This window comes from Poecilia mexicana, unplaced genomic scaffold (assembly GCF_051168715.1).
Source record: "Poecilia mexicana isolate PSO_F unplaced genomic scaffold, ASM5116871v1 scaffold_16, whole genome shotgun sequence".
In the NCBI taxonomy this organism is placed as follows: Eukaryota; Metazoa; Chordata; class Actinopteri; order Cyprinodontiformes; family Poeciliidae; genus Poecilia; species Poecilia mexicana.
In genome coordinates, this window is record NW_028263385.1 from 28,784,483 (window position 1) to 28,802,136 (window position 17,654).

At 41.1% G+C, this 17,654-nt stretch overlaps 1 protein-coding gene across 4 annotated transcripts in view; it reads left to right on the plus strand.

Annotated features, from left to right (window-relative positions):
• Positions 1 to 17,654, plus strand: part of oxr1a (oxidation resistance 1a) — a 164,479-nt gene that overhangs the window by 135,201 nt on the left and 11,624 nt on the right. For all 4 annotated transcript variants that reach the window (XM_088014305.1, XM_088014308.1, XM_088014307.1 and 1 more), the window contains 4 exons: positions 8,067 to 8,219; positions 10,361 to 10,545; positions 12,570 to 13,222; positions 15,713 to 15,878. In XM_088014305.1, coding sequence (XP_087870431.1) covers positions 8,067 to 8,219; positions 10,361 to 10,545; positions 12,570 to 13,222; positions 15,713 to 15,878 — 1,157 coding nt within the window. The remainder of the gene's footprint in view (positions 1 to 8,066; positions 8,220 to 10,360; positions 10,546 to 12,569; positions 13,223 to 15,712; positions 15,879 to 17,654) is intronic.

Genomic DNA, 17,654 nt, shown 5'->3' on the forward strand with positions numbered 1-17,654 from the left:
CTTATGGTTGTCATCCTGGTAGATGGAGAATTTTCACCCCTGGCTCAAGACTTTTATAACATGTTTTCTTCCACAACTTCATAGGTATGCACTGATCCACTTTTTCCACTTCCGATACCGATACAGATATCCGATGTTCAGTATCGGACGATACAGTTCCAATACTTCCACCAAAACAACCATTTCTGTTCAAGTCTGACATAGGAACAAGCAGCTGAAGTTTAAACAAACCTAAATTTGTCAGCCATACCGAACACATTCTCTCAGATAGAAAAGGCAAAGAACATATTAAGCGATGTGTACAACAAAATACTTTCATCTTGTTGCAGAGAGTTCCCAGAGAACTGCATCTACCCTGTCCAACGTCAGTTTGTAGAATAGCGGGTCTGGGCAAGCGTTTTGTGGATTATGTAGCTCTCAGGTACTCATGTTGTTAAAAAAGGCAGCTTCTTTCTTCACAGAGTTTTTCCTGTCAACTTTTATTGTTCTGTGTCTCTCTGACGGAGTGTAAAGATGGTTCAGAAGGCCTTGAAGTGCTTCCCCGGCAAGACTTTGCCTGTTGGCAGGGAATTGTGGCCCGTCTTGACAGCACGGACCATTGGTTGGTTGCCTGTCTGGTTCTGTGTGTTTACGTGTTCACATGCGTGAGTAGCTGGCTGACTCTGGGTTGACCGCCCTGCTGCCGTCGGATTATTTGGCAACCGACTCTCTCTGGCACCATCCCTCTCTGTGGTCATCTGTGTGAGCGCCCGCGTCCTGTTGGTACTCTCTGGACCTTCCTCATGCTCATGCTGACACGCAGGCCTGCACACGTGCCCGCTCACCCTGGTGGTGCAGCTACTACTGAGATCTTTTCCGTCGCTTCCTCTTTTGGCACCGCGTCTACCTCCCTCTGCTCCTCCTTCCTTCCTCTCTTCCGGGACGTGGTTTAAAAATAATTGTGAATGAATCAGAACTAGCTTAGATCACCTGTATATCATTTTTTTAAATGTTAGAATTTATCTAATGTAGGAACATCATGTACAAAATGGCAGGTGGTTGAAAAGCACAAGATCAGAGTTGCAGCCTGACAAACCTTAATGACAATCATTTTGTACTTCTTCTCCTGCAGTATGCTCCCATTCCCACTGGAGGGAGCTGTGGGTTGGTTTTTGGGTGTTTTACTGTCAAAGCTGGGTGGCACCTGCAGGCTTTTAGTGCTACAAAAAATGTAACAAAAGACAAATTAAATGTTTGTTTTTACTCACGTTTTCTAGAATTTCTCCTTGAAAACCTTTGTTAGGATAGAAGCCACACAGTGCTTAGTTATTTTTCCCTCCCAGTTGTAAATGTGGTTCAAGGAAAACTTGTTGGTGTAAATCTGAAATTGTGTTGCTTTATAGTTTGTTGACATCTTCAACAGGTGTCAACTAACAATGTTATCTTCCAAGTATACCTCTCTGAGGTTCAGGATAGGATGTGGCTCAGCCCATAAATAAAACCCAGATGAGTTTTCAGATGCAGACTGTAGGACCTTAGGACATTTGTAGTACCTTAGTTTATTCATTCTCTGAATGTGCAAAACTACACTGATTGGTTGAATAGCAAAGAAAATCTTTTAGATGAATTCAGGATACTGTGTTTTGTGATTGAACTAATCCATCTGAAATCCAAACACAACACATACATCACCCTTTCTTCCAGTTCGACTGAATATTCACAGCATTAAAGCTGTAAATTGGCTTTGGCAGCATGATTATTACATAATTAAAACTAGCACCGATTCACCAATTGCAGCATTCTCTCCCATCACCAATCTTTAAAAAGCCTGACCTACCGATAACAATTTTTTTTTATTCAAGCATTGCTTGTTTTTGTTTTTAAGAAAATAATTTAAAAATAAATTAATAAAGCATTTTTTTTATTTATTTGTAAGCGTCTCTGTTGCTCTGAGCGTTTCTCTGGTGGAGCAGATTTATTCCTAAAAGATAGATTTATAGTTGATGCGTTTAAAGTCAGGAGCGCAGACCAATCACACAGCTGGCGCCTCTGCACATTGCCTCGCGCGCTGTCACTACTTGATCTCTGAAGTTTACTTGAGCGCGGCTCAAGCATTCCTCCTTTCACTAAAACTGGACACAGGCTGACCTGAATTTGTCAGATTGCACGGCGATCTGACAAACTTGTCCAATAAACTCGAGCAACTAAAATAGTTTCTGTGGCGCTTCTTAGAAACGCAACAGACACGAAATGGAAAAGCTACTTAAGCCACATTAGCAGCCCTAAATTAAATCTCCCGTTTGTTGTGCATTTTTGCGCGCAGTGCAGCAGATTGTGGTCTGTGTTAAAACTGTGAAGAGTTTTGTTAGAGAATATTAATGAAAAACAGGATCAGGAAGACAGTTGTTCATTAGAAAGAGTCTACATAATTCAAGCTTATTTGTACAGCACATTTCAGCAACAGAACAGTTTAAAGTGATTGGCATGATAAAAACATTATACAGTTACCAGTTGTGAAACATGTAATAAACGTTACTGGAGTCACGGTTCTTCCGTCACGGAGCTAAAAAAAAAACTAATTTAAATCTAAAGTGCATTACTGCCATCCAAAGACATTATAAAATTAAACTGTTTCTTTCCAAGAATAGAGGAATGTTTTACTGAGTTTTAGTTTATCTCCCTCTTTGTGCTTTTCCTTTTCATCCCCCCACCATGTTTACTGCTCTGGTTGTCTAGACGGGGCTTAGAGTGCAGGATGTAATAAAGCGGCAGGTGAGTTCAGTATTCCACCTCTAAGCATCACTCTGAGCCTTCCAGGAGGTATCCAATATTTTCTCAGCTGGTGCCAGAGGCCTGTGCAGGACAAACGCTGGTCAAATATTGAGTGATCAAAACAGGAAAGCAATATTTGCGTCTTATGTGAAGTATTTTTGGTGCGATAGCGCCTAAAGCTGTATTGATCTGTGAGCTGCACTTTTCCTTTTGAGCTTGTTAGCAATCGTGGCAAGCCCACACTTTAAATCATTAAGTGGGACTCCGTCCCTGGGGTGTACTTGGTCAGATTAAATCAGTCGCTTAAATCATATAGGGACAAGAGTTAATTTACATATATTCTCACATTGCGAGTCAGCTGTTGGAACTAACTGCTGTTTAGCAGAGGGCATGAACTCTGGTTAGGTATTTAGCACTGTGTGGGGAGACACTTAATTAGAAGTTGTTTGTGACAATGACAGGCTTTTAGTACCAGTAGAAATGATAGTAACATTCAGTTATCCAGCTTTCTACAAGGTTCTGCCTATCTGAGATGTTGGATCCAGCAGGGCAACATGGACATCAATCCCCTAGAGAAACATCTCCGCCTCCTAATCAAATATCCCAAGGACTTTTCAAGCTAGATATACCCTTGGAACATGACCAGAAAAACTCCACACCAAGGTGTCGTAAAGAAATCCTAATCAGATGCCCAAACCATCTTGCATTTTGATATGGAAAAAATGGAAAACCCAAATCCAACACTCATAGCCCAGACAACAAGCCACTTAAAGTCTTCCTCGTGAGGCAAATTCTCGATCTGACTGAGCAGTCCTACTTATCTGTGTTTGGAAAAGCATTTATTATCCTTTTGTTTTTTCAACAGAACATTCATTTATGATGTCTTTTCCATTACAAATGTCCACACTGTCGGAAAATCAAATTCTTTGATATTCTGCTATCAAAACGTTTAGCAATTTTGCAATTCCTTTGTTTCTTTAACATAAAACAATGCTATTAAAATATGTGAATAAGCTTGTTCAAAGGAAAAGTCAATAAAAATTATAGTAGCAACGATGCAAACGGTTACATGAAACATATTTATGTTTCAGTCACACTGCTAGGACTCATCGTCAGACATCAGAGTAGACGTCGGCGTCTTATTGAGGCCTTGGAGCAGCTACATATTAACATATGGAATATGAACATTGGTGTATTTTGCTAACATTTTTTTAATTGAAAAGTGTGACTTTTTTCTTTTATTTCAATTGACGTGTTTCTATCGTGCAAATTAATTTCCATACTTCTAATTTGCGCATTTATACTCTCAGTGGAAACGTGGCCTGAAATGCTGTGAGCTAACTTCCTGGGTTGAGGTTGCAATGTAGCAATTGCTGACAGTTTCTCAATAATCGCAAAAAACATGGCAGGATCAGAGGAATAGATGCTTCACACACATCATTCCTTGCCTGTAACACACATGGGATGAGTTGGACTAACAGGCTGACTTCAGCCAGCGGTAGTTTCTTTATTAGCTAAGGTATCCAAACCAGGCCCTTGCTCTACATCTTGGGATTTATGCGGACACCTCTCTTGCTTTGGTGACTAATCAGATAGTTGATCAGTTTGCAGGCAAAATGGGAAGTTGGTATCTCAGACACAAACATGGCTCTGGTTGGATCAGAGTTTTGCTGGGTCTGACATAGACCCAATCCTTTAGTAAAGAGAAACAGACCAGCTCCATTTGACGGTGACCAGTTTTGTTTTCTTCATCATTTCTTGAGATGAATTTCATGGTTGCTAATCGCTTGTGGACTGCTCACAGCTGATTGGCAGAAAGTGTGCCTTCGCCATCCACTCAAGTGGACACTGTGGGATGTTTGATGGGTGTTATTTTGTTGCCAACACATAACACCCCTCTTTGAGAGGTGCCAGACTTAATGACAGGGGATGCCAGACTGTTTCTGTTGTGAGGGAGGACGTGTTTGGACGCCGGCGGTTGCTCGGTTAAATGCAGGTGCGCGGCCGCACGTGTGCCAGTGGCAAATCCTGTTCCGCTTTTCTTTGTTAAACTTGAGAAGTGCAAGGTTGGATTAGAATGAGTCACAGCTCAAAGTGAAGTGCAGCTGTGCGGCTCGTTGAGCTGTTTAAACTCTGCAGTCGGAGCTCTGATCTTAATGTCAGTAACAATAGGAGCGACGACTGATCAAAGACGCTGTTTTTTTATTGTTGATGCTCTTACTGCTTTAATGCTCAGCTGATTCTTCTAGATTTCTTCAGTCCGTATATTTTTTAATTTTTTTTCCGATTTTTCTGAGAGATTTTTCATGGGCCAGCCCTCTCAGCCTTCCCAGGCCGCCAGCGTCTAGGCTCAGTGTGTCGGTGTGGGTTAGTAGCTTCAGACGGTTTGTCGGCTGCGCTGGGAGACAGAGAGGGGGAGGCGTAGGGGTTGGTGTCAAGAGGACAGCAGACAGTTGTTAAACGCTCAGACTCTCTTCTTTCAGCTCTTCACTGATGCTGTAGCTCTCTCCTGCCTCTCTCCTCTACGCCCTGACGTCCTTCATGACCAAATCCCCAAATGGAAACTCCTACACAGACCTCGCAGTCTTGAGGTGTTTTTTTTCTCTTCTGTCCTTCTGCAAATCATGTCCTTTTATTGCTGTTGGTTCTCTTTTTATCCCCCCTGTTCTTTGTCTGTGGTAACAACTGTATCGCCTGTTTCTGCCTTATTTCATTGTTCTGTATCTTACATCCAGACCTTTTTCTTTTTGTCCTATCCAACCTGATTCACACTCCATCCTGTCGACTGGTGTTCAATCAGTCACGCCAGCAGGTGTCCTTGTGGACAGACATCAGTCAGTTTGTCGACTGCATGGCAGTGGCCAGGTAGTTACACTGCATGGCAGTGGCCAGGTAGTTACACTGCATGGCAGTGGCCAGGTAGTTACACTGCATGGCAGTGGCCAGGTAGTTACACTGCATGGCAGTGGCCAGGTAGTTACACTGCCTGGCCACTCCTTTTTTTTTTTTTCCACGGCAGCACACACACCGTCTGCAGCGTTACCATAGGGTATAGAAGGTAGCAGTGACATCAGTGCTTCGTAATGCTTTTTGTCCTCACGTCTAAGAGGTGGTCACTCAAACGCTTTTGAAAATGCATGTCGTATAAAAAATCTATACCTCCATTCCTTTTTCACATTCTGTGATGCTACAATAACAAACTACAATTGATCTGAGTGAATCCCCACCACCCCTCTCCCACACACACGCACATGCACACACACAAACACACCTTCAAATCAGACAAAATCGGTGCCAGTGCTGGTTTGTGCAGCAAAAAATGTTTGTGCCGCTATCATTTTAAACATGTTAATACTTGTTTCCAGGGCTCATCAAAGGTCAATCAGCCCTCTCTCTTATATACTCTGTCAGGCAAATAGTAGATGAGTTGTTCTCACATCTTCATTATGTTTTGTGACTTGAGAGGATTGAGCCTTCTGCTAACTAGCTGCTAACATCCCCTTGCTTGCTAGCTAGCTGTTTTGCATCAGTTATGAGTAAGTGCAAATGTATCGAAAGTTGTCTGAATGAGGTTTGTACATTTCTGTGGATTTAATGGTCTTAAAAGTCATTCATAATGCTCTTAAAAAGCATTATGAATGAAGTTTCTGAAGAAATTATGTTTCTGGAACTGACAGGTCAAAACAACCACTAGCGGCTGAAGTTGTGGCAAGTTGCAGACAAGGCAAAACTAAAAATTTTGGTTAGTTTCCACTGAATGCAAGTTTTAGTCTTTGCCTCACATGCATGGCAAACTACAGAAATCAAGCTAGCTACTTGTACAGTTTAGTTAAATTTAACCTCAAGCAGTTGTGGAAGAAATGGGAGTAAATGTCATGAGCGGGTTAGGAAGTCTGTGCTTCTCTTGGACCAAACCTTTGCATAGGGAACCAGAGGAGGCAAAATCTCCATGTGAGATGCAAAGCAGTCAAAACGACAAACTCAACAAATGCACAAATATTTAAAATGGCAACGAAGAGATTAGAAAGAATCAAAGATGGCTGAACACTGCTAATTCCAGACTTTAACAAAAACAAAAAAGTCATCTGAAGAAGACCTGGGGGCGGCAGTACTCGCACTCCAAATGACATCTTTTCATTGAAGCTATTTAAAGTAATACTATTTTATTATAGTTGATAAATAATACAGCTGTTGATTTCATCTGCAGCTTGTTATTGCAGGGCAGCCAGATTTAAACACATTCTTAATAAGTCCAAACGAAGCCCAGCAGTCCAGCCTTGACTCGAGGGCATTCTAATGCGCTCTCGTCTGAATGTTTTTAGCTCGTTACAGCCTCACAGGACGCTCATTGTTTTTGGCTCTTCGCTGGCTTCCTTTAACCAGATTGTCCGTCTGTGCAGAAAAAGATCTAATACATTTAGAGACTCAAACACGTTAGTTTGATCAAATGAGACACAAATTAGTCACGCTGTGTGTTATCAAATGAACCGAGGCATGTGGGGGTTTTTTCCCCCAGAGTTCATAATTTATCTGTTTTGTTTTGTACTTTGTTTAGTTGTAGTTTTTATTTGTGGCTGCACTGTAAAAACACAAAATCTTACCAAGTATTTTTGGTCTGGTTTCCAGTGCAGATAACTTTTTAGCAAGATAATTGCTTGCTTTAAGTAAATAATTTCTTATTATTGATGAAACAAATACTAATTCCACTGAAAATACTAAATTTTATCAAGTGTTTTTACTCTAGTTTTTAATGCAATATCTTAGTTTTGTCTTATTTCAAATGTACTAACTTGCAAGTGACTTTTTATAACATGGGGAAATGTCTAGTTATAAATGAAATAGACTGCCAAGAGGATTTAGTATATTTTTTAATCAGTATTAAGAAACTATTTACTTAAAAAAGCTGCTATATCTTATTGAAAAGTTGCTTTTAGGTTAGTTGTCTAATTTCAAATATGCTAAGATATTTGCTCTAGAAATTAGACTAAAACTACTTGATAAGATTTTGTGTTTTTGCAGTGTGTATTTTCTTCTTCCTTTAAGACTTTTTGCCTCTATTTGTGCAACAAATTACAAAAAGAAATCTTTTGTTTCCTTCCTCTCTTTTTTACCCCACTTTCAACCACAGCATTTTTTTTTATGTACGGGAAATCTATTTTCTTATTTTAAGGTCTGTCTTCCTTTAATACTTCATCTGTAATATGTTTTTTTTTTTTTTTGTAAATGTACTCTGTCTTCTGATGCAGCATACTGCTGACTTTAACGAGGATCTCAATAAACACAAACATAAACCTGCCCTTGCCTTCTGCCTCCAGGAGTCCGATGTCCCCCCCAGGCCAGAAGGCGTCCACCCCCCGGTGTTCTCGGCTCTGCGCCAGTCCAGAGTGGTCTCATCCACCTCCGAGGAGGAGGAGGCCCTGACCGAGAAGTTCCTCAAGATCAACTGCAAGTACATCACCGACGGCATGGTGAGACGGCAGGCAGCTGCAGCCGGCAGCGTGACGCGCAGAAAAGCTGCAGAAACCGTTCAGCCTTACATGAAAAGGAAGTGGATGAAAGTGGTTCTGTTGGTGTTGAACTAAGAGAGCAAGTGAGCTGCAGAGCCACCAGCTGCAGACACTAAACACATTTAATATCTGAGCTTATTTTAAAGCCTTACTACAGAAACAGCTTAGAGCCATTAATCAGTGCTAAGTTGTTACACAGGTTAAAGAGTAAATGTTTTATTATCATAGTCAAACAAGACTGCAAAGAATGTTTAAGGATGGAAAAGAAAGACGCTCCATCATGGAGCCGAGTGAGTTTTTGATCAGAAGAAGCAGTGAAGTCGAGACTTTAAAGAGGCGAAAAATCTTTTTATTCAGACATCAGTCAGCCTTAATGTGCTGTGGCTTCTGTTAGTGGTGAAAACGTGAAACCACAATGTAGGAAACACCACGTGTTTTATATTTCATCCACTGGAGTTCAACACGGGGGGGTCGGCTGATCATGAATCAGTTAAAGCTGAAAGGTTAAGCTGGGAATCATCTGATTAGTAAAAGGAACTAATAATTCAAATATCCAGACATGATGTGCTAATGTTCACTGTAAGCAATCAGTTAATCACATGATAAATTAAAATGAACTCAGTAATTTCCATTCTGATGATTAAAGGGCAATTTTGCTTACAGAGAAACATTAATTAATTTATTTATGGGTTTAGTTGTGTTTTATTTTTGGATGTTTAAAATATCTTCCAGTTCCAGTGTTAATTGCTCCGTATAAAGTTAGTTAATTAGTCTTGAGAAGGCAAACTTTTACTATTCTATCATCAATAGATTACTTTAAAACAATCTCAAAAAGACAATATTATCATTTATTGCAATAACTTCTGGGAGAGTTTATCGTCCAGCAAAATGTGTCATCATGCTGCTTTTCACTCTATATTTATCCCTGATAAATATATCGGGGATACGTTGTGATTCCTTATTCTTCAATTAATATGTTAAAACAGGGGTTTTAACTTCCTAAAACCAGGGTGTCCAAAGTGCGGTTTGGGGGTCATTCATTTTTTTTTTTTTTTGGACAAAATGTGATTATTTGTCTCGAGAGACCTTGAATTAACAGTTAACAAAGCGGGCCCATTTCTTTTAAGGAGACAAATTTTCAAAACCTTTTTACTGTTTTGGATCTGCAAATATTTACACATCCAATTCCATTAAAAATGTGATTATTGGTTTAATTAAAGTTTTTCAGCTTAGTTTATTATTAAGTACGTAATATTAATTTTCTCCCTGTTTTCCTTTTATTTTTTTGGCCCAGTAGTCCTTTTGTCCTTTTGACTTGACGATTTTGGCCTGTGCAACAGAAAGTTTGGACATCCCTCTCCTAAAACCATTAAACTTCTTTTAATTTTCTCATAGATATAAACATACTGTGGTGAAGTTAGACTTATTCCTCCGATTTAAGAGATTTAGGCTTTCCTCTATAAAGGCTGTTTAAATAAAAATCTTAAGTTTCAAAACTTTATGTAGCAACATCAGAGCTGCCAACTGGGAAAAAAGTTGCTCTGCAGCAAGTTATTTAAAAACTAACCAGAGCTAAATGATATCCAGTGTTGAGCAGTGTATGTAATTTCAAAATTTTGTTTCAGTTTAACGTTTGTTTCAGACAGGAAGAGACCTTTCTGTAGAAGAGCAGAACAGAGAATACTCCAGCTCCATGAATAATTTCAGAGCAGCTCGTCTGCAGCCTGACAGCAGCTGTTTGTTTCAGCTGGATGCGGTTGGGATGGCTGCTAATAGGTCTGCAATGACTTCAAACAAACTGTAGCTTCATTTGTTATTTAACAAAATCGTTAGCTGGTGATAAAAAGCCACAACCGTGAGTAATTTCTCTGCATTTTAAACTCTGACCATGCGTTCAGTGCAGCCCCATTCGGTGGCTCTTAGCTCTGGTTTTGGCATGTCCAACACTGAAAACCAGACGAGCTCTATCACAGTGAGCGTGTGTGTCCGGACAACTGCTCTGCCCTGTGGTCCCCAAAACACCCAGTGATATTAAAATTCAACATGTAGCAATTAATTTTTACTCGAGGCAGTTCATATCTGTTTGCCTCTCCGTTTCCCAGGGCGCGGTGAGCGGGGTGCTGTTGGTCACGCCCAACAACATCATGTTCGACCCCCACCGCATGGATCCGCTGGTTCAGGCCCACGGATGCGAGGAGTACGGCATTATGTGTCCCCTAGAGGAGGTGCAGTCGGCTGCCGTCTGCAAGGAGATCACCGACCCGAAGATCAGGGAGGCGGTCCCCGAGTAAGAACATTTCCTCTGCTCCGCTCTGGAGCTAGCACACAAGTCACGTGATCAACAGCCAGATGTTACTAACGGTGTAAACAACGAAGACAACGACAGGAAGTAGTAGCAAGATGATGGTTTGTTTTGGGATTTTTTTTCAGACAACATGCAGCTGGCTCCAACAGAGCTCACAGCATCACACAGTTCATAAAAAGTTGTGTGTCATTCCAGCGTGTTGAATCCATAACTTTTCTGTAAAATCACAGACTACAACCTGTAGTTGGTGGTGTAGCTAAAACGTCTGAATTAGACGCCGACGTCTCCTCTGATGGCTGATAGATGACGAGCGCTACAACCATGACTGAATTATGAATATATCTCATGTAAGTGTTTACATCCATCGCTGCCATGATTTTTAACAACTTATCACGTGAACAAGTTTATTCACGTGTGATTTTAATGTAAATTCTTATTTAACCGCAATTACGAAATTGTGTTTTTTGCAATATCAACTGAATATTGATAAAGATTTGCGCACATTCATAATGAAGACGCAGCTTCTGTCTCATTTCAATCAGTGTAGTTCTCTGCTGCACCCAGGATCAGACGGCATCACAATGCACCACTCTTTAATTCTTTCCCCCCACACGAGTAGAAGAAAGGCAATTATACCAAGGTTAATGAAGTGTGTGTGCTTTCTCACCTCATTATGCAGCAGAAGTAGGTTCTACAGGTCTCCTACGTTTAATTCTTTGTATATTTTATCTTGGGTTTGTTTCAGTGCCTCTGAAGACAGAGACGAACAGCACATGGCAGAATGAGCCGCTGTTTGCCAGCTTCCTTAGAGGCAGAGCTGTGTTTAGCTGGCTGAGTGTAGCTAATGACAGGTTTCTGTGCCAGGTCCAGCTGTTCTCCCAGCTGAGACCCAGCGTCTGCGTCTTCTGTTTGTCCTTCTCTCTCGCCTGACCTCTTTTCCTTCTGCATGTGTCCTACTGAACACGACACTGGGCAACAAGTTGAGCTAGGAAGTGTGTGAAGCCTCTTAAACAAGAATGAAGGTGACGTCACGACTGCGAAGGCAAAAATTTTGTATGGATTTAAGCATTTTTTTGTAAATATTTTGTTTTGAAAATCTTAAAAGTGTGGCGTGCATTTGAGTTTGGCCCTCTCCAAGGAAACCATTTGTTATACCGTCTTTTAGAGCTACAAGTATTTTGTCTCCACCAGCTTTGCACATCTAACGAGATTCATATATAGCTCATCATTTTTTACAGAAAGCTCCTGTAAAATCCGGTCGAGTCTGGAAAAATTATGACCAGTTTCCTTTTGGTCAACATTGAAACTACAATTATTAACCAAGATTACTCGGTGAATTTGGAAACTCGAAGAGCACTGAATTCTCTTCAAACATAAAATGTTCTTCTTCCAGTGAAATGACTGACAATTTACTTATTTCAATCTAGAATATTATACCATAATACAATACAAATAAAATGAGCAATGTAGTGCTTGTCTGAAACTAAAAATTGAACCATGACGTGTAGTAAAAGTCTCAGGTAAACGTGGCTCATGGCGCCACTTCAGCAGAGCGATACAATCAGGAGAGGTGACCTGAATTTAAAACAGGTTTGATTTTCATGCAACTCGTACGATCAACAATCAGATGAGTGCTGGTTGTGAAGTGTTAAGTGCTTCTCGTTACCTCCTGTTTATTGAACTAGACACAAGAGACTCGGTCCGATCATAAAACTTGCCACGGAAAATCATCTGAAATGTGCCAGAAAGGTCCAAATCAAAAGTCACTATCATTTAGGACGTTGTCTAGAGTCTCCCATGGTGCTTTCTATTTACAAACCAAGCTACACTCCCTAGAGGCATTGCACCTCCTCTGAACATCATCCTGTTGCATCGCAACAAATCCTCAAAAAACAGACATTTTCTCTTGTTCCTGCTGAGTGGTTTGCACCCTCTGCTCTTCTTCTCCTTCAAATTTGTGTTAAGGTTCCTCTTAACCATTTCACTTTTCCACCTTTCGTTGTCAGTGACCTGGAGCCTCTGCCGGCTGAAAGACACCCGTCCCAGCAGAAAGACCCAGCGGAACAGCGCCTGAAGGAACCGGGCCCCAACGGAGGCAGAGGCGCCGTCCCGCGCAGCACCGAGGGTTCCATCTCCGAGGACGTCTTCACCGAGACGGAGCTGTCCCCCATCCGGGAGGAGGAGCAGGCATCCACCGAGGACCTCCGCCAGGACAAATCGTCCAGCGCGTCAACAGAGTCTGTGCAGACTGTCACCGTGGCGGCGAGCATCCGCGACCCGCCTGGCCTGCCGGAGGAGCCAGACACCATGAAACCAGAGGAAAATCCACCAGACACTGCCACAGTGAATGACACCCAGACCCCTATGGGGCCCAAGCAGCATAGTGTAGAAAAGCCACCAAGCACACCCACACCCACCAACACCACCAGCAGCAACACTAGCCAGACCCAGGGGCCCAGCAGCAGCAGCAGCAGCAGCAGCAGCAGCAGTGCCCCTCGCCCAGGGTCCCAAAGCTCAGTCACTACTTCTGTCCCAGCCAGTCAACAACCGGACGCCAACCAGGAGGCCGACGTCTCCAGAACAGACACTATGCAACACGGCACGGAGGACAAGGAGAACGCAGAGTCGATGCAACAGGACAACACACAGAACTCTGAGGGTAAACACACTTCCTCAGAGATTTTTACCCCAAGCTGCAGATGCAAGGACCTTTGATTGAAGCCAATCAAAGTGAGCCAATCAAGTCCTCTCCTCTCTGGTTCCTGATAACCTTTCTGTTTCCACTCTGCCTCTGCGCGGGCAGTCGGAATACAAAGACGAAAGGAAAAGACACGCTCGCCGTTGCTATCGGCGTCGCAGAAGCGTTCCTGGCCTTACGACAGGTTTTCTGCGGCGCTTTGATGTCCGGCCGCGGTGGCCTGGGCGATAAACTAAAGCCCATCAAACGCCACAATGCCACAAATGTGCATAGGGTACCCAGAGGGGAATCTCTGTGAACAAATAAATCCCACATCAAAATGCCGTCTGAGGCAGCATTCAGGCTGCTTTTATTTATATCTCGCATCCTTTTCTGTTGCTGCTTTCATGGCTATTTATACAAATAGTAAATCCCACATTCCAGGGCAGAATTTATCTGATTTGATTTTTTACTTCCTCCTTTGAAGGTGACGGCCTATGCCCTTGTACACACGTAGCTGGGTCTTTATAAAAAAAAAAAAAAAACAAAACAAAAAAAAACAAATATGTCCGCCACACATTAAAAAAATATATATCATACTCACAGGACCGGTTTCCAAAACGTTTTTGTCCGTATTAACCTGCACAATTCTGCAACTGAGTGTTGTTTTAAACATCCCAAACCAGTGTAGTGCAAAGCTAAAACCTGTGTCAGCCAATCAGATTGTTTCTAAACAACCTTGACTTCCTATTAGGAGTTAAACAGATATATAGGTTGAACTACTTTTAAATAGCATATTAAAACTGTTTGTAGTTCTTAATACACTTTTCAATAAGTTTTTTAAATATATGAATACAATGCAGACAATGATGACAATATCAATTGGGAAGAAAGTATGTGGCTATAATGTTGCATTATTTGTTGCAGATTATAATGTGCGTGACCCTAAATCGGCAATTTCCCATGTACACACGCAAACACAACAATTCTCAAATTTCCACTTTGGTCAAAGTTTTTATTAATCATTTTTCCTGATATTAAACAGAGTTTTTGTGTTGAAAGGCCAAACGCATAAAAATACATTCATTTTATTCCAGAGCTCCACTCAACAATATTTATCGAAAGAAAAATTCAAAACACCACACTGCCGACAAACCAGATTTGACGCAACATTTATGCTAAACGAATGTCATAATTATTTAACAGAGGATAAAATAGAGAAGATATTCCAAAAGTCAATGTTTCTCTACATATTAAGTAGCACTCTCTGTGGTTTGGAGAAGTCTCTGGACCTTTTGACTAAAAGTGGTTAAAAAACAAAAATAAACTAACTGTAGAGCAATATTTCTGGAAGCTTAATAAATAACTTGGGACTTACCTTTAATACACACATATTTAATTTTAATAAACCTGAAAATGAGTCACTGCTGTATTTATGTTCTATGTCGCGTAGCTTATTGACTCAGCTGATCCCTGTATGCCTGAAGCACATTTCTTCATACTTCAGAAAAAAGTGAGACAAATTACTCGCTATAGAACTTCAGGAAAGTATTAGATATACTGTGTGGAACAAAGTCATAATCAGTAATTACATTATGGTGTTTTTGCAGTGAAACATAACCCAATTTGTTGCCGCAAACAGCAGCAACTATAAAAGTCTCAGTCTGCCACCTAAAAGTCGCTGCAGTTCTAGACGTTACTGTGATTCTGAAACGGTTTCTCCCTCCATGATGAAGCAGCATAAAAAGTGAGAGGCAGAAATCTGTTTGGTGATTATTCCCACGCAGATGTCTGGGCACCGCTGAGCGGCCCATTATTCGGAAACACATTCACAAAGCCCACACAGGAAATAGCAACTTTGAAGCCAAGCTACATCAATCTTAAAGAAATGCAAGGCCACCCCTTCAACCTCCTGGGGTTGTGACCTTTGACAAGGCCTCTGATACTTTCTGTACTCCGTTTACGCCATCTATTACGTTAATGGGATTCACAGATTAATGCAAACAGAGTAACGGAAAGAGGAAGGACTGGTTTATATTGGATTTTAATTGGGCTTTTTAGAGTAAAGAAAGCTGAATACAAATGGATATCACAGTTTTCAGATTTGTATTTGTAAAAAAAAAAAAAAACTGTTGAAAACCTTTCCCTATTCCTTCCACCTATCAAATACATTTTGTTGATCCATCAAATAAAATCCCAGTAAAAGTTTCTGGTTGAAACCTGACAAAATGTGAGAAAATTAAAAGGAGTTTGAGTATTTTCATTGGAGGTACTTTAATTATGAATTAAATATTGAATTCTCAATATTTGAACTCATTCACTAATTTATTGAATATGATTGTAGGTTAAATTCACTTTACCACCGGTTTTGAAGCTTAGGTGAGGGTATATTACAATCATAACTTTTTGCAAAGTTTACTTTTCATCTGAGCTCAGGCCTGAAGGTTGTATTCGTGTCCTTGTCTCGTCCAGGTACAGGGTCTGCTGAGGGGAGGAAGCACCGCTCTCACAAGTTCCTGTGTCTGCGAGTGGGGAAGCCCATGAAGAAGACGTTTGTATCCAACGCCAGCGCCTCCATGCAGCAGTACGCCCAGCAGGGCAAGAAAAATGAGTACTGGTTTGCCGTGCCACAGGAGAGGTCAGTGCGACGCCCAGCAATCCTGAGCCGAACGCGTTTTGGGTCAAATTTCAGGATTTAAAATCCTAGACGTTTGGTTGCGCTAATATTGGAGAACATCTTAAGATATGGAAGGATTTTACAGCCACCCCGCACTTGGATTTGTCCCTTTTATACAGCACAAGTCCCTTTTAATATGTGACAAACTCATTTAGCTAACTTCCGAGGCTAAAACATGCTAACAGATGTGATCATAAACTACATGATTTGCACTGAATGCTATGCTAAACATAAACTATGGACCTGGCGTCGTTTTGTGTTTGAGTTTTTCCAAGTTGGCTCAGCCAGTCTTGGTGCTCTGCTGCCAAGTAAGCAGTACTCGGAATTACATTTGGAGCTCTTCACGCAGGAGGGAGACACATTATAAGTGACTGTCTGCTTCCACACAAGTCCTCGTAATGTGAAGAATTATTCCCACTTGCACTAATGGTTTAATTTGATAAGTTACTTTCATTTAAAAAGCCATTCATTGAAGTCAGATTTGGAGCTAATGTAATACAGCACTCTGCTGATTTAGTGTCGAAGTTAGTTTAGTTAGTTACACATGTTCTCACTCAGGCTGGTAATTGTCGTCAGAATGGATATCAGGTACTTCTTGTAGAGGCATAAATGGTGGATAAATATAAGTTTTAAAATAAATCCACATTTTGTAATCTTGCGCTGAAAAATATAACATTTAATTTGAGAGGGTATTCAGTAGACAACAAATCCCATGTTAGGAAATTACTTTTGCCAAAAGCACATTCAGTATATTGAATCACAATCTTGATAGCTTAGATTCAGTGTTTGGTAGGCAGCCATTGTAAATCCATTGCCATATGTTAGAACTCTGCTTGTGGATAACAAGCAGAGTTAGGGGAGGAAGCACCTCACATTTAGCCACTTAGCTCCATATTTGGTGTTCTTGATGCCCTCATCCAATAAGGACCATCTGACCAATCAGATCAGAGCGCTGAAGGAAAGGCATGCAGACATTGCGTTAGTGGAAAAGGAAGAGTAGCAAGAAAAGTAAGTGTTAATTTCAGCTGATATAGTCATTGCCATGATGTACAAAGATCACAAAGTCATGTTCAATCAAGCAGCCCTGTATATATTTTCTACAAGTGTGCATAACGCTGACCTCTCTTCATCTTTCTCCTTGAACTTGGAAGGTAAAGCTCATGTCTGCTTGTCCCCACCTTACAACAGCAAATCTGCTGCAATGCACGTTTCTCTTGGGTGTAACAAACAAAGACAGGGTAGAATCAGAGCTAACATTAAAATCTGACGCTGCTCCTTATTCCTCATCTGTCTTTCCAGATAATCGATTACAGAAGGCTGACGTGTGCTGGGACATGATCCTAAATCTTTCTGATTGCCACAACATCCTTCACGGCATTGTTAATTCAAATAGGCTGCTGTAGCTTGACCTAGATGGGAGGTGACCTGTGAGATGTCTCTTAGTGTTGTGTCATTACTGAGTGAAGAGAGAGGCAGCTGAAAGGCCCACACTCACCTGTGACCCTGAACACAGCTTTCCACTGCTCCGTGTGTAGTTTACTGAGATCATGTTAAGAACCAAATTGTAAGACTTAAAATGTGGAACACTGAGGATCTTCCAGATGACAAAGGGTTCTTCCAGCATCTACAGCAATAGGAGTCGGTGTTTGATTTCAGTGGTGATAGTTGAGTCAGTACTGCATTTGTCCTCTTTTTTTTTTTTTGCTTATATTGGAGAAAATGTGAACAGTGTATTTG